Below are 24,046 nucleotides of genomic sequence, written 5' to 3' on the forward strand. Positions count from 1 at the left end.
ATTTAGAGTACAGAGCCCTGTGTTTGGCGGCCGTTGATGGCGGCACGCGCCGTTGTCTGCGTGCAAAGCCGGAGCTGGGCGCTCTCTCACCGCTCCCGCAGGTCGGACCGTCCCAGCCCGGGGAACAGCGGCACACGTCCGGGCTGACGCACTCCCCTCCGTTCTCGCAGTGCCTGTTGCACACCACTGCACACGCACGCACAAACACGCACGTGGCGCACACATGCGTGCGCACACACGCACGCACGCGGCGCGCGGTTCACGGCTCAGCATGCATGCGTGCCACGTCTCGCGAGCGCTTAGCGATCGCTCCTCAAGAGCGGCTCCGTGCAAACTGTGCTGTGCATTTAGGATACGGTCATGGCTGCCAGATTTCTTTATGTTTTGGTAAACAGCGGCCAAGCCTCTAGGCAGAAGGGCTCAGCGGTGCCTTATTTGCCGAACTGGAGCCCGTAACAGAGCGGAAATGTTCGACGATAAATGTTCTCAATAGCATTAGCACAGCAGCTTAAACACGAAGCCAAATGTATAGTCTGCCGCGAGACAGAGACGGCCTCTCGCACAAAGCAGAGCGACACTTCGCGTGGGGCGCACAGCGGTGTTGGCCGAGTGGCCACAAGGAAAAGCAGCTGGAACTTACTGGTCTCGCATCTGGGGCCCAGGTATCCGTAGGGACAAGAGCACAGGTTCCTGGCGACGCAGGCTGCCCGCGTTCTGACAGGCCGGTGTGCACTCCACTGCGTGAAAATCAAGCCGAGTGGCAGCACGGGCGGAAGGGGAAAAGCGCATCACGCGCCGGGCACGCAACGCGTTCTGTCACGCGGTCATCAGAGCAGCGAGGGGGCAATCTCAAGAGTCTGGAGGTGCGAGGGCAAGGCAGCCCGTAAAGGAGCGAGCGTCGTGTGAAGCTTCACCTTCCTCGCAGATCGGCCCCTTGTAGCCCAGCGGACACTCGCACACGTCCGGCCTCACGCACTTGCCCTGGTTCTTGCAGTCTGGCCTGCATACGGCTGAAGGGGACGCCACGTGCTCAGGGCCACGGGAACAGGTCCAAGCCCCGTTGACGCCAATCCGGCGGGTACCGCTGTCGTTCTAACGCAACGCAAAAGTCGCCAGACTCGGCCGACAAAACGCTCGAGAGAAACCGCGACGCGATGAGAAGTTTTCCCACCGATGAGGCAGTTGTAGCCTGTGTAGCCGGGCTTGCATCGGCACGTGTTGGGGGCGGAGCACTCCATGTTCTTGCCACAGGCGTAGCGGCAGAGCGCTGTGGCGACAGCACGGACGCGATCGCAAAGGTTACGGGAATTTCGCCGAGGACGACGATCGAGGTCAAACGCAAAGCCGGGCGGAACGTTCGGATTTGCCGGGTCTGCTCCTCGCCGCGAACGAGACGGACTCTGCGGCGCAGCGCGGCGTGAGCGCGGCGCGGGGCCAGGGGGCGGCACTTGCCTCGGCAGGACTCGCCGTCGCCGTAGTAGCCGTGAGGGCAGCGGCCGCACTTGTATCCGGCGCCGCCGGCCGGGGACTCGCAGAGGACGCCCTTAAAGCACGGCGAGTCGGCGCACGACTGCCCGGCCTTGCCGAGGCGCGGGGCCACCTCATTATGCTGATGCGTCAAGCCCGGGGGAGGTGGCGTCATCGCGGCGGCGCCGTTCGCGGTGGCCGCTTTCTTCCCGTGCGCAATGGCGGGCGGCGGCGCCAGCGCTTCGGATGCCGCGGGCGAAGGACCCCTCTCGTGGTCGGCGACGGATGGCGCTCCGGTCAGGGACCCGGCGGTTTTGGGCCCAGCGCCCAGCTGAGCGTGTTTTGACCGCCCCTGCGTGCCGGGGTCGCCCGTGTGCGCCGAGCCACGGTGAAGCGTCCCGGAGGACGGCCTCTGTTGCACCGCAAGCGACGGCTTTGGTGCTCCGGACAGCGAGTGCTGGGCGACAGCGGCCCGCACGGGGGGCAGCCGTGTCTCGTGAGGACCTTGGGTCAGGCGGGGGGGTGGGGGACGATGACAAACGGGGACATTTACGTCTCAAATGACCGTGAAAACAGCACCGACGGCCACAGCTCAGGCATGACATTTACACAAGCGAATCATCAGGATTCCAGGTGGGCAGGAAGGGCACGAGTCTGGGCGCTGCTCCCCGCAGCGCATGGATTCTCAGGAATGGGACATTTACAAGCCACCAGCCGCTTGCTGCACTGCTTATAAAACTTTACGGTGTTTCCTGTGCAATTGAAACCTGCGCAGGTTTCGCATTCCCAGACCCCCAGCCGAGAGACTTATTCGTGCTAAGAATAGGGGTCTCATTATGTTCATTTTATGCCGTTAAAGAGGAAATGGTATAACGTTCAATTATAAAAGGTGCAATTAACCAGACTCTTTTGACAAAGGGCAACCACCGCTTTAATTGTATGCACACCCATTGCTTTAAGAAAATCCTCACCAAGGTCATACAATCTCGGAAGATTAAATCACCACCTCAAATTGAAGGTGTAAAATATAAATGAAGTTAAATCCTGTAGGAGCACGTGTTCACGACGTGCATTATGCAGTCCATAACACGTGTTCCTGTCAATGCTCAGAAACATTTTCCAGGCCTTTCTGCGAGGCCTGTCCATAACTCCGCCTCCCTCACAATTGCTACAATTCATGGTTGCGATTCAATCCACGAATCAATATACAATATTGGTGAATATAGTGGCCTCCAGCGGTTAGAGGGGTCAAGTGGTCATGGTTAACGCATATATATTATGAAAATAGACGTTGAGTCTTACGCACGGGATTCGATGCATACACCGTGAGCTTAAGAATAATGACGAATCAGTGCAATCCTACTTCCAGCACCGCAGAATCGAAAGCTGTGGGCCACTGTATTGTGACACGCCACGTGAGAAAATAACTAAATACAATGCGACGTGGAGCACGGATGGGGAGAGAACTGAAACAAGGGGACGACTCGTCAACGGATGGACAATTTCACGTCAGAGTGACGATGAAAATTAACCCTGGCCTTCGGGCAAACTTGTAAAACACTCCTCGGTATCGTGCCGATGAGTCTATGGGCAGCCCCGTGGCATTGTGTCAGAGCATTGGTGTGTGCCTGTGAGATAGATCTCGAGTGAGCCCCTGGTAAGATAAAAACATATTTATTTTCATTTGTATATTTTTTAAGCGACTTGTTTAACTTTCCTGTACTTTGCACTCAAATCGTGTTTTTTTTTTATTGTTTGTTGTTGTAACGTACTGACCTGCCCCTCTTGGACACCTCATCGGATTCCTCCAGTCGAAATAAATCTGATAAGAGCTTAACTTGGCCCACTCTTCCACGTCGGTGAGACATCTTGGAGGAGGCGTGAAGTTACCACTCTTTACAGCGCGACCGTGCCGATCGACTGACCCATTCTATAGCGCTGGGTGGACGGAGGCGGGGGTCGTCGAGATTTAAGAAACGCGCACCGTTGGTTTCAACTGCTGCATCGGTAAGTCTAACACGGCGGCGTCTGGGTCGCAATGCGCTAACCGCCACGCGCTGGCTGCGTGCCCCGTCGCTTGTTGTATTGTGAGCGCGTTGCGTGTTCAGAGTCCGTTGCGGGCGAACCGCGAGCCTCTCGCTCACCTCGGCCACGCAGCTTGGTGCAGGTGCGGCCGTTCCCATAAAGCCCTGGTGGACAGCGGCCACACGCGGTGCCGGCGGCAGGCGGCCTGCGCTCGTGGCACGGAACACCGGGGAAGCAGGGGTTACCGGCGCAGCCTGCCACGCGCTCTTGGGAAACACAAAGAGTCGCGCAAGGTCACGGCCGTCAAACAACGGTCATCTTGTCCACACACGGGCACAGCGCTGCGCATGCGTGCTCGCGCTAAGAACCGCTCGCTCTAAAACTGGGGTCCGGCAACCAGAGTAACAAGAGGAGGCATTTTTTTTCTTCCGAATTTGTTAAAAACGTAATATTTCACAAGCCGCGATGCGTGTATTTAATACGAAACGGTGGCCCTTAAATCAATAACGCGACTAAACATTCCATGAATAGCCGCGTTCGACCCTGGAGCCGCAGGTTTGACAACCCCCCCCCCCCCCCCCGCTCTAAGAGCACACTGAGAACAAGATCCTGCGCCACCGGCCGTGGTTGCCCTGCGCCGCGCCCACGTTGGCTGGGGGTGTAAAGATGCGCGACGATTTTATGAATCGACATCAAATCTCAAGCTGGAGGTGGCCGGATTCAAGCTCCTGCCATGTAATTTGAAACAACGGTGCAGCTTCTTGAACCCCTCCCCTCCCTGCGTCGCGTGTGATAGGGGAAGGTGTGGGCACACCCAACTCGACATGCGACCAGCTAGGAAGAGTAGGCCAAATACCCTCCAGAGGGGCTTTCTAGAGGCCCTTCTGCCGGCGAATGGCGCGAGCAAAGCAATTGCAAGGCTGCACCTCTTAAACAATGGTATGCATCGTGTCGTCGCCTCTGCTTGAATCAATGTTTTTAGATTCCCACATGTTGCGTTGTGAAGAGTTCACGTGATAAAAAAAAAAATACGATTGCTGTATCGGAACCATGGCTTCGCTCCAAACATCGTGCCAATCGATTAAATCGCCACGGCGGGCCGGTGAATCGTTTTACTTCCCTCGTGTTCCCGGAACACGTGCCCTGGCTGAGTGCGCCGGACCGCTGAGTAGAACATATTGAGACTTTTAACCATGAGCAGAGTTAGACTTGACGTGGCCAAACAAATTCACACAAGCGGCCTAAGGATTGCCAGGTTTGCCGAAAAAAGTGGGGATGGAAAAGTCACGATGTGTGCCGTGAGCGAAAGAACGCCGGTTTCCTGTCGAACGTTGGAACTTTCCAGTGAATTAAAATCCCCTTGCGGCATTCCAGCAAACAATCCTAAAGGAGTGGTTTTATTTTTTTATTTCTCGCGGTATATTGTAACTAAACCATAAGTGGAATATCGCGTGGAGATTGAACAAAAACATCAATAACAACAAGCACAAATAACAAAAACTCAAAACACAAGTCCATAACACTGCTAACGTTTAAAACGATATATTGACCCTTCTTCATGGTGGAAGCGTTTACTTCACCTACAACCATCACCTCTGCTATGACTAAAAGCCATTGCCCAGTACGTCACATGTGATATGATTATATGTGCCGTACATATTTGGTGACGTTGATCGATGTCTTGAGGGTTTGACACGAAATAAGATCACCCAGGAAAGCCTCACTCACACAAATTCATCTTTCAGTACCGTTCCTACTAAAGACGTTTATCCAATTCCTTACCGAGTAAATATATATTTTTGTTCGTTGGAACATTACTTTGACGATCAAACTTCTTAGAGCCACATGGCCATCCGTTGCTCTTTAATAACAAAACTGAAACCTTTTTACAAGGATTCATGTCTGCATTAACCACAATACTTGCAGTCAAATGCAAACAAAAAACACACTGATAATATATGCATGTCCTTGAAACGGATTGGTCCACACCAAGGGATGGCTTTCTTTTGAGCCTCGACCCAATTGGTGCTCGACCAGAGGACGCCAAAAGGCGTACAGCTCAAAGACAATGCACTATCAAAGTAATAAGGGCTCGGGGTGAGCATCTACATCATTAGACCTCCTTTGCCAGTACCAAAATATAAAAAGGGGAAAAACTCTATTATTATATTTTGGTACTGGCAAAGGAGGTCTAATGATGTAGTTGCTCCATTGGAACCTCATTTGCCAGTAGCAAAATATGATAATTGTTTTTTTACCCTTTTATCTGACAACAAAACTGACGCCTTCTTTTTACAAGGAGTCATGTTTGCATAGACCACAATACCTGCAGTCGGAATGCAAACAAAAAACATAACTCTAATCATTTATGCACTGTCCTTGATTGGTCCACACCCGAGACAGCTTTCTTTAGAGCCTAGCCTCGAACCATGTGAGACTAGGCTCTAAAGAAAGCTGTCTCGGGTGTGGACCAATCAATTTCAAGGAAAGTGCATAAATGATCAGAGTTATGTTTTTTGTTTGCATTCCGACTGCAGGTATTGTGGTCTATGCAAACATGACTCCTTGTAAGAAAGGTGTCAGTTTTGTTGCCAGATGTAGTTGCTCTTGAGTCATTCTAACTCCGCCGCATTCACGACGACACTTGCCAGGGCGCACGGGCTCGGGTGCCGCGCGGTGCTGGGCCGCCACGCGTGACGCATCCCCGTCCCCCGCTCCCTCCTCGCTGGGACCTCGCTCTGCCAGGCTGGGCCGGTGGGGGGCCGCGGCCGTCCCGACGTCCACGGGCCGGGAGGAGCGCCCGGCCGCCTCCTCGGGGCCTTCCCTGTGGCCGCCGGTGCCCGGTCCGGGGGGCCCTCCCAGCCCCGCCGCTTGGGTGGGGCGAGTGGACGGGGCTCTCGAGGTGGTGGAGATGGTGGTGGTGGTGCCGGCGGTGATGGCTGGGCAAAGACAAAGCATCGCCCGTAAGGCCTTCGAAGACTGTTGGGACAAGTGCTGTTTAGCGAGCACCTGTGAAGGCCGGCACGACGCACGAAGGGGTTGGGTGGCCAGCACCACGCCCCGCCGCCTTTGTCTCCCCAGTGGCGATGTTTACACATCGCACTAGATCCTCATTTGTATGTATGTATGTAGAACTTCTTTCGCACCGTCCGTAGCCAACCGTGCTAATCGGAGGTTTCGGGGGAAGGACAACAACCGAAACACAAAAAGCAGCTCTAAAGAAATGAGTTTTCAATGTCGCTGATTTAAAAGCGCATAGCTCCAGTGGCTTCATAATATCGGAAGGAAGAGCATTCCAGACGGCCACAGAAGCGCATCTGAAAGCGCGCAATGCGTTGACCGGCTTTGTTCGATGGCCAGCCAAAAGCCCACTGCTGCTGCGAGCGCGAGCGTGCGAGCGCTGTGTGCGGAGGCCTCACGCGAGCAGGCGCGCCCGTCCCCCCGGTGGCCCGCTGGACAGGGCCCACAGCGGAAGGAGCCCATGCTGTTGGCGCACGGCACCGCGGCAAAGCACGGCCGTCCCCGGCACTCGTCCACGTCGTGGGCGCACGCCGGGCCTGTGGCGTCAACCATCACGGCAAAAAAAGACAAAAGTACGACGGCGGTTTGCGTTGGTGGGGAGTTGTTTGGCGGCCATTCGTGGGGACGCCGTCAATGAAAGCCGCTGCGAGTTGCTAGCGTCTCCGTAATCATCGTCGTCGTAATCACCGTGGTTGTCAAACAACCACCATCGGTGGCACTTGGGCACGTCGCTTAGTGCAGTCAGAGGTTATGCGATTGCCGTACGAGCATATGGCCTGCTGAATTGGATAGAATAGGCCCTGAAAGGTTAAATGTCAACCAAGTAAAGACTCATGGCACGCTTACTTGGCAAGCTCATCAGCGCCAAAAAAATACATGAAATACATTGGAATTTGAAAAGCCAATTATGATGGTAGCGTATAATATCACACAAATATGACAAGCAGTATTAATTAAAGGATTCAAATCTGTAGCAAAAACACAATAGACAATGAACATCACAGCAGGGTCTCATGGCTCTGTTTTCGGAGGGCGGTAAGGTCCCAATCGAATTTTCTGTTTGCAGGTGATATGAGCAGGTAAATTAGTTACAATTATAATTGATTAACTAGAGCAAGTATTTTATAAATCATTATTGTATTGTTTGTTGTTGTAACGTTCTTACCCACCCTGGACTGGACATGTGTCAAAAAGAGCTTTATAGTTCATCAGATTCCTCCAGTATAAATAAATATTCTGATTCTGAATGCATTTTTATTCAACGCTGCAGTGTCACCAGGTAATTGACTTCAGCATTACAGCGTATACCCAGAAGCCAGGTGAGGAAGCCTTCACAGACTGCCTGCAGGTGTGACACCGCTGCTGTGACTCGGCTGCAAGGTGACTATGGCCTGTGAGTGATTGTAAAGGACGGGCACTCGGGCTAGAATGGAAAATGCTGTCCTTTAATATGCATATCGTAGAAATGCACGTTGCCTTATATTGTGTAATTGATTACATTCTAAAGTGAATACATAAAATACATTCTAGATTTGAAGCTTTCGTGACTGCAAGGATTCATACTTTTAGTTCACGTGATGCAGCAAATCTGGCTGTGACGGTCCCACCTGATGACGGAGACTTGTGTTGCCTCCGAAACGTCGTGATTTTTATTTTATTTTTTATTAATTTTAATTTCATTTTTTACCTACGTGGCTTTACCGAAAGAACTAAGAGTACATTTAATACAGAAATATTTTAATACTAAAAAATTAACCCGTAAAAACAAAGTTTTTCACTATAAATTCTTTATATGCGTGGCGGCTAGAGTCCTCTCGTCCTCTGGCTTGAGATGGCTGCCACCTATGGGTCAGATGATTGCCTGCCACTATTAAGCAATTGGTAATTAAATATAATTTATTTTTTCCTAAAAAGTGTAAAAATTTCGGAAAAAAAATTCTCACGAAAATGCATTGTCACGCACAACGAGTCTGTGTGCAAAATGTCAGCTCGATTGGATCACGGGAAGTGGGTTAAAAAACGACCGAAAGATTTGCACGGTCGTAAGCGCGCAAGCAAGCAAGCAAGTGAACTTAATATAAAGGATTTAAAAAGAGGCATTCGTCAAGATGACGGCACCGCGGCGAGCGCCGTGACGCCCGGCGCCCCCCCCCCCCCCCCCCCCCCCACCTGTGAGCCCGGCTGGGCACGAGCACGAAAAGTTGCCCACGCCGGCCACGCACGTGCCGGGCCCGCACGGCGCCGCGGCGCATCCGTCCACGTGGCCGGCGCAGCGGGGGCCCGTGTAGCCGGCGCCGCACACGCACAGGTACTCGCCGCTCCCCGGGGGGCGGCCCACGTTTGTGACGCACGTGCCGCCGTTCACGCACTCGCACGGCCTCACCGCCACCTGCGACACGCGGCGGAGGCGGCGGGGAGGTCGGAGAGAGTCACGGCCGCGAGCCGGCACGCTCGCCACTTCGCAAGGGATCACGAGCCTTTGAGTTTTATATACTGTATATAAAAATATTTTATACATTAATAAAACATTATATATAGCTTATATATATTATACCGTTTTAGATAGATATATATAAAACGTTTGCCATGTGCTGTAAGGCAATTAATCGCTATCCATTCACATGCATGGGTTTTCCTCGTATGATGTGGCTTACTGCCGAAAAACATTGCGGCAATATTCACAAGCAGGGCTCTTGTGAAGCAAGACTTCTGAGACTCAATGAGGCTTTCCCGTGTTAACGACTCCTGTATTAACTGCTGATATTTGAGTAAAAAAAATTTGGCAACAAGTTCTAAAAAGTGATTCAATATGTAAAGTGACAATTTAAATCACATTACTGGCGATCTGCACAAGTGAAATTATGAAAATGAAAGCTCTGAATTCATGTTCAGTTGAATAAAAAATATGTCATTAAATGAAACTAATTCCGTTCCTGAAGATGCGTACAGCATGTGGAGCTAAAACGACAGACATCGTGCCAAACAACGCACGGCTACAAACCCAAAACCACGTCAGGAGAGCCGGACAGCACAACCGCGAAATCCTGCGCAGGGGAATCAGCCAGCCTTTTCTGGATTTCAGGCTGCAGCGATATAAGCACGGGTCAAATCTGCGAGCGCGTAGAGTTGGCACCTGCACTACGACGCGGCTCTCGGCCGCACACTCGTCGGCCACCGTGAGCCGGAACTCCTCGGAGCGGCCGCTGGGGCCCGGGCCGGGCAGGGCCGGGACATCCCACATGAGGAGGCCTCCCGGCGTGATCGAGGCCCCCGGCGGGCCCAGCTCCAGCGTGAAGAGCACGGCCGAGCCCTCGGGGTCGCTGGCCTGCAGCTGGAAGATGAAGCCCTCTCCGGCGAACGTGTGCAGCGGCTCGAGGCCCGTCTGCAGCTCCGGGGCCTGGTTGTCTGGGCGGCAGAGCGTGGCCGGCGAGGTGAGATGTGGCAGCAGTCAACGAGTAATCGCCGCCAACACCACCTCCACCACTGTGCACTGTGAGTGGTGGTGGTGCTGGTGCATGGTGGGGGGGTCATTCTCAATTTATATACCCCGAGTGAGATGAAAAGATTTATAGGCAATAGAGAAGTGAGATGAGGAGCGGACTGTGGACAAAAGATGCAGGAGATGTAACAAGATTCGTCTTCTTGGTTCTTTCGGCAAAGTCACGTAGAAGGGAAATAATAAAATAATACAAATAAAACATAATAAAATACAATTCTCACGACGTTTCGGCCACAACGCGAGCAGCGGCGGAGGGGAGTTCAGAGAGAGTCAAGCAGCCGTTGCGTTGTGGTCGAAACGTCGTGGGAATTGTATTTTATTATGCTTTATTTGTATTATTTGTATTATTTCCCTTCTACGTGACTTTACCGAAAGAACCAAGAAGATGAATCCCTGCAGTCACGAAAGCTTTAAATCGAAATGTAACAAGATGTGTGTATGTACAACTTCTTTCGCATCGTGAGTAGCCAGCCATGCTAATGGGATGGGAGAAAAGAGAAAGAGATGAGACAGCTGCAGTGCAATGACCGATAAGAACTGCAGACAACTATAGATGAGAGAGATTCATTATTGACTTTGTCTATTAGGATCTGAATTCGTGTTGATATTTGGTGCGTCCCTCTATTTTTCATAAATCAAAGGCCTCTTGAGCCTCTTGGGGTCTTAATAATTTGCTTGGTTTGCTTGTGTGTAGCAGCACCCCTGGTTGTGAGCACTTGATTCCCTTCCGCAGACAAGGACCTGAGCTCAAATCCCCGTCGGTGGTTGACTCATCTCCCTGGGATCAACAGAATTAGTGAGGAGCGGTTGATGCATGCAGACTGACCCCTGCCTTAGGAATGTCGAATTTCAACCGCTGACTGGAGGACTGCACATTACCCAAACTGGTAATTTAAAAATGGTGACAGGTGACTTACACATTGTGCATAATATAGTAACCCATCGATCATGTGCACTGTAATGCCACGGTCCACGCTGATGAAATTCAGTGTACGGACTTCTGCACTTTAAATGCCTCTTACTCTCATTCAGGGACCAGGTGAACTTGGACACATCGGGCCTGCATAGCAGGCACGGGCTTGTGGGATTGATGTGTCCCTCTCCATAGCACAGGCCGTCGATGTTGCAGGTATTTTCCTGCGCAAGTGAAATTCCAAAAACAGAAAACAAAACTCGTGACACAGCCTCCCCGTACGTGCATCTGAAGCAGCCGTTCACAGTTTGTGGAGCGTGTTGGACGTACGTGACTTTAACTTATTTGGCGCCGTACGTAGAAAGCCATGCTAATCGGAGTGTAGGCACCGATGGATTCAATTTGTCAATTGAAATTTTGTTCCAACGTTCCACCTTTTCTCACCTTGAGTTTGCAGAGTCCATTGGGCCTCGAGTCACACACCTGGCAGACTCCATCGTACAGAGTCAGGGTCTTAATGTCGCTCAGCTCGAGCCCGTCATTGGTGACCTGCAGAGCAACCGCGGCATTCCGGAGTGAAGTGGACACCGAGACAGCGGTCACGGAAACTCTGCCACTCGCGTCGTCCATCGTCACTCGAGAGCAGAAGATACACCTGCTTCATCTACACCCTCAAGATGCAGGTCAAGGTCTCCACTCATCTGGTGAGTGTCATCACCACCGCCGTACTCTCTAGCACCTTCAAAACAATAAGAACAGCCGCTGTGATGGGAAGGTTCTACGCTGGCTTTGTGTGACCAGTTACTTAGCGAGTTCTCTAGTCTGCGTGTTGAGCAAAACAAGAGGTCCTGACTAACGCTCAAAATCAAGCCGATGGCAACTGACAACAAACCTGCCGCACGACCCAAAAACAGCCGCGGCAAGAGGTAACAAGAGATATAGACGGAGGAGAGGATAGAAATACAGATGAGTCAGATTTGCGGACAGAGACCGAGTTAGATGAGAGAAGGGATCTAGGTAACAGAGGGATGAGGGACCGAGAGAGGAGGACTTCTTCACAATTCTGGCTACCGCCTGATGAAGCTGGTTGCAATCGCCAGTGAAACGTCGTTCTGGTAATTGTCAACGTTGTGGGTTCGTTCGGACTTTGAATTCGTGCCAATATGTGCATTTGTTCACGAATTCGGGGTCTCCCTCGGCGTTGAGTTTGCTTGCGCCCAGCGGCTCGTACCGCACCTGTATCTGGAAGCGGGCGAAGGGCTCCTCGTCCAGCACCGCGCCCAGCTGCTCGCCCGCGGGGATGGCGGCCGGGGGCAGGGGGCATTCGACGGCGCGGCCGCTCAGCCACTCGGCATCGACGAGCCGTGGCCCGTCGGGCACCCACTCCCCACCCACGTTCTGCGCACAAACACAAAGATTGCTCCCCCACCCACGTGTAGCCTGCGACGGACTGCTGGGGCAAGCGCCATTAGCGAGTAGGACCCGCGAAGGCCGGCACGGCACACGAGGGGGTGGGTGGCCAGCACCACGCCCGGCCGCCTTTGGCTCCCCAGTGGCGATGATTTTACACATCGCACCAGGTACTCATTTGTGGCTGAGTCGCCCTGGGGGGAGGCTCAGGACCGGTTTAGATAATATAATCGTCACCGGTGTTGGTAGCCGTGAGCGGGAATCAAACTCGGGTGGCCAGGTTCGTAGTGTGGTGCGCTAACTACGACACTACCGCTCGACACTCTGCACACACAAACACAGACAAGCAGCATCCACACAGCCCCGCTAGGACCACGACCGCTCCCCTAAGTGTTTAAAATTAGGTCGTAGCTGCTTCAGCGGCATTTATAAATGCTAAAAATTTTAATCTAAATCTCTTGGAGGAGAGCTTTTAAAGAGAGGCTTTTTCTAGGGAGTCCGCATCATGTGAGTCCGCTATGTCCGGATCCCTGCGAGGCCATCCTCTGGTCACGGTGTGCAGCTTTTCGTTTAAGTGAAAGATCAAGTGTCTCCCCACTCCAAGGAACAGTTGGATTGTGCCGTGGTTTATATCCGCAATTCCCACGGAAAGAGCCGATCTTTTCTGTGGACGGCCACTGCTCGCTTCCAGCAGTGGTGTTCATCGCTTCCGCGGGTTGCGTATCAGAGGTTATATTATTCCACATATGACATCGTAGTAATTCACAGTTCACGGTCAATCCACCGCCGTGTCGGTCATGTGACTCAGGGTGGGGGACACGAGTTTTTATTTAGATATCATTCACCCACTAAAGTTAGCCATCGCTCAGAATCACCGTCTTCCTTTCGTTCGACGTTATCACACGAAACAAGTGAACCTGCAGAGGGCAGTGTCACGCATGGGGTAATGCTGCCAGGAGGTGGCAGCCTCCTTGCTTTGCGTAAAATACGAGATGCGCCAACGCACGGGGCATGTCACCGGTAATTATCGGACCGATTGGCAGCCTCGTGTGCGTAGCTCTTCCCTGTTTCCCACGTCTGCTTCGTTCACAGGAGCATCCTGTCCCACTTCCCGGGTGAGTGTCGACTGTACGATGCATTTCATTTGCACGGTCACCGATTAAACTCTCCACCGCCGGTGCAGCGAACGCCAAGCCAGCGAGCATCCGCCCTGACGGACGCCACCACGAATTGCCCCCTTGCGTGCTGACGGCAGCACACGCCGCCTGCAAGACGTTTACCTGTAGGCTGAGGATTCTGCATTTCAAGGACGGCGAGTCCCTGAAGCCCTTGCCAAACACGCGCACGCTCGTGCAGTCGTAAGCGCGGATGTCGCACAGCCCCCCGTTTTCCAGCTCGGCAATCTGCGGGGGCTGACCTGCACGAGGCAAGGCACACGATCACGGCCCATCGCTTTGCACCGCGAGGGTTTTGTCAGCGCAACAAACAAAATTCGCATTTGACGGAAACCGAGCAAACCCGCGGCGGGCTGCGAGAAGCGGAATCTCACTCTCGGAGGCGCTGCAGTCGTAGGAGCCGAAGCCCTGGGAGCAGTCGCAGCCCTGGGGCGTGCACCGGCCATGCCCGCTACACCCGCGTGGGCACCGGAGGGCATCCAGGGCCTCGGACGGGGCCCCGTCCGGTCCGGCCGCTGCCTCTGCGCGCCTCCACAAGGCGCCGCTCGCACTCGTTCTCCAGGTACGGCACCAGCGCGTCGGCCCAGCTGGGGTCGTCCTTGAGCTGCAGGTCGAGGACGCACGTTTGCTGCGCACGGTCCAGCGTCTCGCGGCCGAGCACCGGCGCGCAGGCCCTGCCCACGCCGGAGGCCGCCAGGGCGGCGACGCACAGGTCGGCGGCGCGCTTCTCCATCAGGCCGCTCCGCGTGGGCCAGCGCAGCGGGGCCGCCGCCGCCGGGCGCTGCCTGTCGCCGTCGCCCCCGGCCATGTGGTCCTCGGGGAAGAAGTAGCTGAGGCTCTCCAGGTCCACCTGGCTCAGACTCTGCAAGTTGTAGGTCGGCGCGTATTCGTAGTAGCTCTGCCTCTTCCCGCGGGCGGTCTGCCACCTGGCTCGCGGAGGCAGCGACCGCGTCCCGTGCCTCTGGCCGTCGCAGCTCCGGACGGATCCTCCTCTTCCCGTAGCGGCGCTCTCGCTGGCCCCCTGTGCCACGGTGCCCCGCCGCCGACGCCGCCGGCTGAGCCGTCTCCCGCGACCGCGCTTCGGGGCTCGCTGCGCGTTCCGCGACACCTCGACTCCCCGCCGGGAACCGGTTGCTTCCGCGCTCGGGGGTCGGAGGTCGGGACGCTCCCCGAGCGCCACGGCGCCTGCGGTTGTCCGGCACCACGAGCTCCTGGGGGTTGAGGAAGTCGGCGGTGACGTCCTCGGCCGGGATCAGGCCCGAGAGGTCCACGTCCTCGATGCCGAGGCACGTCGCGGAGGCGTAGGGAGAGGGCGGCTCGGGCGCTCGGTGGCGGTCGGGGCCCACGGGGTTGCGGCCGCAGGTGCAGTAGTTTCGCCGCAGCGGCAGCGCCTCGCCCTCGGGGAGACGGTCAAAGAGGCTCTCGCCCGGCTGCAGCCTGACGCACGGCGCACGGTGCGGCTCGGTGAGGCTTTGACAAACGCGTTACAACGCTTTGCCGGTTAGTTTAACACGTGGTAGGCTTTCGCAATCGATGTCATCCATAATGCAGGTTTGTTTGGGGTTAGATCGCGTAAATATGTGTGTCGTTAAACCCGCCACCACCCGACACAGCCAATTAGTAAGGTTTGTCACGTGAATAGAACGTGAAAATTCGTGACTAGTACAGCACACCGGTGTGTTGGAGAGCCAAGTCACAACATTTACAATCTGAGTACGACGTTTCGCCAGTAATTACAATTAGCTTCATCAGGCGACAGTTGTTGTTCAGCACGATGTGTGACATCTTGCTCCACATACCGGGAGCTTTCTTGAGGCTCTTTCAGCAAAGCTCTCAAGCACAAGCAGAGACGGTGGTTTGTGCGAACCCCATCGCGTGTGCGTGCGTGAGACTTCCCATCGAGGAGTGTGGCCAGTAGCTTACAGTAGAACGAGTTGGTTGCTTACCTATATCTGAATATCGGTGTTACTCTCCTGCATGGATGTGGGGGGGTGGGTCCCATCAGGGCATTCCAGTTTCCTCCCACACGCACGCACACGTGTAAATACTGAACAAAGAATTGGCCAAATATTTCAAGCAAAAGCCCCCCCCCCCCCTTCCGCCCATAGCAAACGAGTCTTCAGATTTAGTGACGCTCTCCTGGGTGAATAAATAACGTTTTTTTAATCATTCAAATGTATTTCTCAGACCACGGGAACCACTGCCAAAGCGATACGTGCTTGCCAAGCCCGAGCGCACGGTGTGTGTGGGGGGGGGGGGGGGACGTCGCGTGGAGCACCTCCACTCGTCGACGAAGCGTCGCGGCTCTGCGGTGGCCACACCCGAGGAGGGAGGCAGACGTTCCCCGCGGCTGCCGTGGAAGTCGTTGCCCGCGTCGCCGTCCACGGTGCCGCACAGGCCGAGGGTGGCGTTCGCGTCCGAGCCGGGCGCCCGCACCGCGACGCTCATCCCCCAGTCGCTCACGTCCACGCGCACGAACGTGCCAGACGGGAACGTGACCTGTGGCGGCGAACCACGCGCGCGAATTCGTGACCTTCCGCCCCCCCCCCCATCTCGTTTTGGCTTTTGCTTGTTTACAGTAGCTTCGTTCGTTTTGACTCGAAAACAATCAATCTATATACCAAGCCCACGGTCCTTGTAAATGTTATAATACTGAACATTAAGCCGGCTAGAACTTTACAAGATAGTTTTCTGTACTATGTTCGGAACGTGGCTGTGCACCGCAAACAAATGTGCCGAAGTAGCAGCTTTGTGTACATTCGTCTAGCACAGTTGGCTGCGTACAGTGTGAAAGAAGTTCTACGTACATACATCGACATGGAACTCCACAGCTTCTGGGAAACAAGTCAGTGAATTGCAGATGCCATTGTCTAAAGTTCTCAACGGAAAGCAATGCTCAGCCAATCCAAGTTCGATTGGTCCCATTGTGAACCCGGACAAACAGCCTAAACCACAGCCACACTTGAACATGGAACAGCGTTTCTCCATCTGTCCTCATCAGGATACCGGACCGTTGACGATGAGCGGCCGTGTCACGATGTGCACACTGCACTACAAACCCAGCAACCCGAGTTCGGTTCCCGTGACGATTATCTGAACCCGTCCTGGTCCTCCCCTAGGTCGACTCGGCCTCAAATTAATACCTGGTGTGATGTTTGGACATCGCCGCTAAGGTGACCAGGGCATCCGGGTGCGGTGCTGGCTACCCAACCCCTCGTGTGCCGTGCCGGCCTTGAAAGGTGCTCATAATAAACGTTTTTGGGTTTAGATCGCATTATTTATAAATGTGTCGTAACCCTCAACCACCCGACACGGCCAATCAGTAAAAAAAAGTGTCACGTTGACAAAAGACAATTAGTTCACTGCTTTAGCCCACCGGTGTGTTGAAGCGTGAAACCACAACATTTACAATTTTTGAGTACGACGTTTCGCTGGTAATTGCATCCAGCATCATCGGGCAATTCGCGATCTAAACCCAAAAACGTTGATTAACGTTGATTATGAATCATTTTGGTCGCGAAAGCCTACGTGTTAAATTTGAAAGGTGCTACTCGCGAACTGGCCTCGCCCCACAAAAGTCTGGTTAAGGCTGCACGGGGGGTGGGAATCTTTGCCTCGTCTGGGACAAGAAGCGTGACGCGAGCGGATCCGTCGCGGCCGCGTACCGTGACCTTGCGACCCTGCTGGGCCTCGGTGATCCGTGGCCGCCGCTCGCCGTGCTCGAGGACGAGGCCCCGCACGGAGAGGTGCGGCCGCGCCTCCTCCTGCGCCTGCCCATTGCACATGTCGACCACCACGGAGACGGGCCCCTCGCGGGCCGCCACGCCGCAGGCGCAGGACACGGCGTGCTCGCGGCTGCCGCAGTCCCACTGCCGCACGTGGACGTCGAGCGGGCGGGCCGTACTCCGGTAGAGCACGAACGTGCCCGTGCCGTAGTTGTCGTAACGTCTGCGTTCGGCGAGGGGCGGACGGGGGGCGGACGGGGGGGGTGGTGAGCAGGGGACGAGTCCGGTGCAGGACTGCGACCGCTCGTGCCACCGCTACTGCTGGCCAGAAGGCGTCTCCACTGGAGGGAGCTCTGAAGAGGTGACAGGGAGTTTTTGGCCTGCTCTTCCACGCTCGCTTCTTTCTCACCGTACGTAGCCGACCGTGATAATCGGAGGTGTGGGGTAAAGGTCATCAAACAAAAGAAATGAGTTTGTCAATCTAGATGATGATGATTTAAAAAGTGCATAGCTCCAGTGGATTCCTAATATCGGAAGGAAGAGCGTTCCAGACGGCCGCAGAAGCGCAACTGAAAGCGCCACGCGATGCTGTGAGTGTCTTTGTCCGATGCCAAGCCAGACGTCTTGGCCAGACACGTACTGTAACTGGTTGTAGCTATTTATGCTGCTGGGTGGAGAGAGGTTGGGGGGGGCGGGGTTCGAGACACTGGCACCATTATTTAAACGACAATTCCGGGAGATGACATCGAACCGGGGACCACTGGATGTCAAATCCAGCGTGGTGAGCATTGCACCACGATGGTATCCCACAGACGAGATGAGCAGACGACAATCATGACCCCGTCAACAAAGTGAAGGCCAAAGTGACTTCCTGCTCAAAAGAGGATGGGGCGGTGCTCATCTCCTATGGCGGAGGCCAGTCCACCCATAGGACAACCGAAATCTGATTTCATACAAAGTGGTATTTATTTTATTGACCCCCTCGCCCCCAAGAGAGATGATGGGTCACAAACCACAGACTGGAATTTTAACTCGAAACGTTCTGACTTCAGGTTGGGTGCTCTGACACAGCCCAGCCAGAGGCTTTTCAACAATACACTGTGTGGGGTCTGTAAACACGGCCTCGCAACTCCGCGCACACACACAGAGGAGCCAGGGAGGCCCCCGTGTCACCTCCCATAAGTAACACGCGCACAGTGCAGTCTTTCCATTCGTATTATTGGCACTAGCAAAGTAAAACAGTGGCCTGAGCCAAGCAGACGCCTCTGAAGGCAGTCGAGCTGCCACCGCCGCCACTGACAAAAGCAGCAACCAGAAACGCATTCCCTACTCCTGTCACCTCCACACGCGTCAACCCTCGCGTCTTCATAACAACGCATCCACGCGCCCGCTAAACGTGCAATGTATTTCACACGTGTACAGGATTATTCCCCCGCGCTGGTGCAGCGGGCGCGGCCGGTGCACGCCCCAGAGCTGCGAGTGACCTCCAGGGCTTCGGCTCCTACGACTGCAGCTCGTCCGAGAGTGAGATTCTGCTCCTCGCAGCCCGCCGCGGGTTCGCTCGGTTTCCGTCAAATGCGACTTTTGTTTTTTGCCGCGCTGACAAAACCCTCGCGGTGCAAAGCGATGGGCGGTGATCGTGTGCCTCGCCTCGTGCAGCTCAGCCCCCGCAGTTTGCCGAGCTGGAAAACGGGGGCCTGTGCGACATCTGCTTTTTTAATGGTAATTCATCAGTGGCTAAGCACGTACTCAAAGGCGCCAATCATCAAGCAGCCAGCAACAAACAGCACTTGTAAATGTTGTAGGTAAAAGATTTTGCACGTTTCTTGAGCGGAGCAGGGTGATAAGAGCTTAGGTAGCGGGGCGAAGGGAGGGAATTCGAAAGATGCAGAGAGGTGCTGTGACCTGCAGTGCGCCGGTTGAACAAAGGCATGGAACGAGATGAGAACGGGCTGGTAGACCGAGGCCTCAACGTGCGAGGATGAATCATGGGGAGTGCTTAGTTCCATAATTTATATATATATAAAGCTGGCTTTTGATTGAACCCACAGGATTGGCGACATTGTTTTGCTGGCATTTGACTTGACCACCCAGTCTTCCTTCTTATGTTAGGAATTCAATGGAGTGATTAACTTTCAAATAATCTAGATTGAAAACTTATCTCCTTATAACTGCTTTTTGTGTTTAGTTTGTTGTCCTTCCCCCGTACTTCGAAATTAGCAGGGTTGGCTATGGTACGGTGGTGCTAAAGAAGTTCAACAGACACCCAAGATCTCCCCAATTACCGTGACCTGGCGCACACTCACCTGCCGTCGAAGGTGATGACGTGCGGGTCGGTGAGCGAGTAGCAGTACGGGGTCGGTACGTCTCTCACCGTCACCTGCAGGGCATCACGCATCCACGCATCACACATCCACGCATCACGCATCGGCCTCTCTCGACGAACGGCCCGGCCACGATCGTATTTGCTTTCAATCACAAACGTGTTCTTACTAATGTCCCAATGTGCAGCAAATCAAGGCAAATAACATTTGAGTTAACCACGGTTTACCTACGTTTCAAAACCTACCTTTCAATTGCACAGTTTCATTCAGTTTGTCCAATCCACATCTTTCTTTTTTACTGTTATAAATTGGCAGTGAAACAACGAGGCAGGTCCACATGCAACTATTAAAATATTGACGTAGCCTGGCGGTAGCGTGTTCGCCGCCTGTTGCAGAGATTCACCATTCGCATCCGGCAGGCCACCCTGTTTAATACCACAGGTGTATTACCCACAAAATAGACCCCCGTCTGCCACGCAGTGGACATTAGAAGATCCCGCGACGTCGTTCCCATGATCGTACGCCACTGTGTACCGGCATCATCGCTCGCTGGCAAATAAGAACGGTAACTTGACATCACGAAAAAAAAACCCAGAGCCTTAGCTTCTCGTCCGTCCAACGAGCACTCCAGCCGCCGTGTCTCTCTGCTGCAGCCTGCGCCCACTGCTACTGCTCGGCAGACCGCGCAACATCTCCCGCGGTGGCAGCGTCACCTGCACGGGCGGTGGCGCGTAGCCGGACCACAGGAAGTCCGAGACGCCGATGGGCTCCACGGAGACGAAGCTGTCGCGGTCACCGTCCCGCGTGAAGTCCACGATGGCCGTGACAGTAGACCGTGGCCCGCGAGCAGCTGCTGCCCGCGCAGGGCCCAGGGGGGAGCAGCACGAGGCAGGACGAGAGCGCCACGTCGGCAGGGCCACCGTCTAGCCGCCATGTCAAGGCCCCAACAAGTTACTCGGGGCGCGTCCGTGCTCAAATATACTCGCCATCCTGATAGTCATTGAATTTGTCCTCAGCGGTCAAAGCGCTGGGCTGACACCGCTGAGATCCGAGGTTGGAATCGAGGCGGCCGCCTGTGATTAAACACTGGGTTCTCAAGTGCAGTGAGTTGATGGTCTCTGCCCGGTTACCAATCACGGTACATTAATTTGACTAAATTCAGCAATTCCAGCACGAAAAATGTTAAGTTTGGCTGTCATGTAAGGAACATTACTGTCCACAGCAGGGTGGGTGGGAAAGTGTTCTCTCCGACTGTGTGGCCCAGAGGTCACTTTAAGAGATCTCAGAAGTAGTTTTGTGATGACCACTTCGGCGAGCTGTTCCCCACCACAGAGGATTGCACTGCTTTTCGAGAGATCAAAACGGATGATTCGTCTCATCACCTGACACTGATCAAATTTGAGTAAGAAAAAAAGATTTAGAAACCGCAGCCCGGCAACCAGGTTTGTAATTGTTTCAGGTGTTAGAGTTGGTCTCTCTGAGCTGACGTTTGCCAATTGTGCCCGCACTGGTGCGCGCAGTTTCCCTTCCCGATGCCCCAGCACGACCAACTTGAGACATGAGCACCCCACGGCGCTGGCTCCGGGTTCCCGCTGCTCTCTGCCAGATCGTGCCGCCACTCACCGTCGCTCCACGTGTGGAGCCGCAGAGCGAGGGCGCAGCTGGGCGTGCGGGGGCCCGGCTCGGCGCACGGGATGGGCACGGTGCTCTCCACCACGATCGCGTGCTCCCGTCCGTCCTCCGACATCTCCAGGCTGCTAGGGCTCACCTGCAGCGACGACAAACGCCACCCACGCGACCCCACGCGGCCCCCTCGCAGTGACACCTCACAAAAACCTCGAGCCACGGCCACAAAGTGCCCCGAGCGCTCGTGACGACGAATCGCCGCGCCAAGTGCGTTGTGAACGGCGGTGTTCCGTTACCTTGATTCCGGCAAAGAACTCCTCGCTCTCCACAGCCGGGCCCTGGGATTGTGGAGAATCCAGAAGGAAGCAGGCGACGCTGCACACGATCTGAGCGGGCGGCATTGACAAAATCGACAAAATCAAGACGAGACGTGAAGAACGATGGAGTTGCTGAACGCTAAATTGTTGAACTGAACAAGCACGCTGCAGTGAAATGATTTTGTCTCTTGGGGTAAACGACTTTGGCCAATCCCCATTTTCCCAGAATCTGCAACATTCGTGGAACTATAGCACTTCCCAAATTGCGTTTTGAAAGTTTTCCCCTCCGATTCAGAATTTTTATTGAAGTTGTTTAACTCCTTCCTGGAGCCAAATTTTACTGCGTGCATGGTTTTATTTTTCTATTATATTTTTTTCTTTACCCAGGGGCGTGGAGGGGGGGGTGGGTGAGGAGGGGGGGGGGTCGCACCGAGTCTCCCAGGCGGATGTTGACACCGTCCAGCTCGATGCTGGCTCGCGGCTGCATCGAGGTCTCGCGGCGGAGGGCCTCCCGCTGTCCGTGGGCCGCCACGCGCGTCCACTCCACCACGTAGCCCAGCGTGCCGTGGTACGCCGGGCCCGAGAAGAGGCAGCGCGCGTGCACGCCGCCGCCGCCGCCGCCGCTGCTGCCGCTTGGCGCCGCCGAGACCACCGGCCGCTCCGCCAGCACCGGCAGCGTCGCTAGTGGCCCCGAGCGCACACACGGTTGCGAGCGTCGACGTTAACGGTCTGCGTTTAGGGGCTTCTCGCAGTGTTGTTATCGTCGTCAGTGCCGCTGCCACCGCCGGGCATCTGAAGAGCCGCGGCGAGTCAAGTGGAGAGGGGAAGACACCGGACACCCTTCGTGCGATCGCAGCGCTGCGGTCAGACGCCTGAAGTCACGTCGGAGGAGCTGCCTCACATCAACACGGCCACTGAACGACAAAGACAAAGGTCCCCTGTGTGGCCTCTACAGACCGTTGGGGCAAGTGCTGTTAGCGAGTCGCCACCTATGAAGGCCGTGGCCAGCAGCACGCCCCACCGCCTTTGTCTCCTCAGTGGCGATGTTTACATACTACACCAGGTACTCATTTGCGGCCGAGTCGACCTAGGGGAAGCCCAGGACCGGTGCAGAGAATTGTCACCGGTGTTGGTAGCTGTGAGCGGGGAATCTAACTCGGGTCGCCGGGTTCGTAGCGGTCAGTGCGTCACGGCGCTGACCGCACGCGCTGACCGCTACGGCCACCGCTCCTCACGCCTACGACCATGCGCGTGACGTAGCGGCGAAGGCAACCTCGAGTGAGGGGTGCTGAGGGTCAGCGTGGACGAGCCAACGACTCCGCACGGGAGCCGTGGCGGGGTGGAACACGTGGAAAACTGCGAACCGACATTGCAACCAGTGCCGGATGATCATAGTGTCAACAGTAGCTACACATATGTAGTAGCTACATATGTGTAGCTACTACATATGGTTCAGTGATTCTGCACTTTCTCTATTGCTATAGCACTATACTAGCTTAATCCGGTAGCTACTACATATGTAGTACATATGTAGTAGCTACATATGCAGTAGCTACATATGCAGTAGCTACATATGCAGCAGCTACATATGCAGCAGCTACATATGTAGCAGTTACCTATGTAGCAGCTACACTAGTAGTAGCTACATAGCTACTACATATGTAGTAGCTACTACATATGTAGCAGCTACTACATATGTAGCTACTACGAATGTAGCTGCAATGTTGAGCCAACGCAGGACTGTGATTAGAACTGCTGAGCTAACATTGATTGGTCCAACGTTCCTTCATTTACCGGGCAGTCATCGGACATCGCATCGAACAACACGGTTCAATTCAAAACACATCAGAGAGCTCTGCAGCGTGACAGCAAAAACCTACGCGAGGAGTATTCCGATGAACATTCCGTGTCCCCGGTGTGTGTGCGCCCAGCGCCGTACCTCTGCAGGCGACGTTCACCTCCTCCTCCCCAGGGCCACACGGTCTCTCAGGCACCGCCACTTCCTCCGGCAGCGCTGGTCCGTCCGGCACCAGGGCCTCCTCCAGCGCCATCGGCTCGGCCAGCAGAGCGGGCTCGTCGGGCGGCGTGCGTGCATCGGGGACCACTGTGAACGACGCGACCGGCAGCCGCCACTCAACGCTCGCCCGTGTGGCGCACGACTGCCGTGCGTCCAGATCGCCGTCACCTCTACGCAGCCACCGAGAGAGTGAAGTCCCATGGCCTCCTCGGCACCGCAGCCCACGTGGAAGCTTGGGCACCCCCCCCCCACCACCCCATTCAACGTCTCAAACGATTGTGACGGAACCGATGCTCTCGGTATTGCTTGTCTGTGTTTTCATACAGCGTCGTCATTCGCGCAATCTGCTTATGAAGAACGCTGCAGCATTTATAAGGCGCGCTAGTGGGTTTTTTTTTTGGCACCACGGAACGAGCGCCTGGGAACGCATCCGGAACAGGCACCAACAACTGGCCAAAGCAAAGCCCGGTGGTTCCTACATTGGCACACTTGGCACGCACCCTACACAACTGGGCAGCAACGCTGAA

At 54.8% G+C, this 24,046-nt stretch overlaps 1 protein-coding gene across 1 annotated transcript in view; it reads right to left on the reverse strand.

Annotated features, from left to right (window-relative positions):
• The window catches only part of LOC133344944 (von Willebrand factor D and EGF domain-containing protein-like), a 39,107-nt gene that overhangs the window by 6,105 nt on the left and 8,956 nt on the right, over window positions 1-24,046 (reverse strand). Inside the window, 28 exon segments of the mRNA XM_061555274.1 lie at window positions 91-186; window positions 641-701; window positions 703-737; window positions 915-1,010; window positions 1,172-1,267; window positions 1,453-1,971; window positions 3,244-3,397; window positions 3,586-3,758; window positions 6,141-6,431; window positions 6,912-7,049; window positions 8,683-8,902; window positions 9,647-9,918; window positions 11,035-11,149; window positions 11,370-11,474; window positions 12,162-12,323; window positions 13,616-13,752; window positions 13,885-14,039; window positions 14,041-14,411; window positions 14,413-14,947; window positions 15,789-16,009; window positions 17,176-17,458; window positions 19,542-19,615; window positions 20,273-20,389; window positions 20,391-20,482; window positions 21,183-21,327; window positions 21,482-21,571; window positions 21,933-22,183; window positions 23,442-23,606. Of these exon segments, the coding sequence (XP_061411258.1) occupies window positions 91-186; window positions 641-701; window positions 703-737; window positions 915-1,010; window positions 1,172-1,267; window positions 1,453-1,971; window positions 3,244-3,397; window positions 3,586-3,758; window positions 6,141-6,431; window positions 6,912-7,049; window positions 8,683-8,902; window positions 9,647-9,918; window positions 11,035-11,149; window positions 11,370-11,474; window positions 12,162-12,323; window positions 13,616-13,752; window positions 13,885-14,039; window positions 14,041-14,411; window positions 14,413-14,947; window positions 15,789-16,009; window positions 17,176-17,458; window positions 19,542-19,615; window positions 20,273-20,389; window positions 20,391-20,482; window positions 21,183-21,327; window positions 21,482-21,571; window positions 21,933-22,183; window positions 23,442-23,606 (5,169 nt within the window).

The sequence above is a fragment of the Lethenteron reissneri genome, chromosome 21, assembly GCF_015708825.2.
Source record: "Lethenteron reissneri isolate LAM-NWPU_2019-01 chromosome 21, ASM1570882v1, whole genome shotgun sequence".
Lineage (NCBI taxonomy): Eukaryota > Metazoa > Chordata > Hyperoartia > Petromyzontiformes > Petromyzontidae > Lethenteron > Lethenteron reissneri.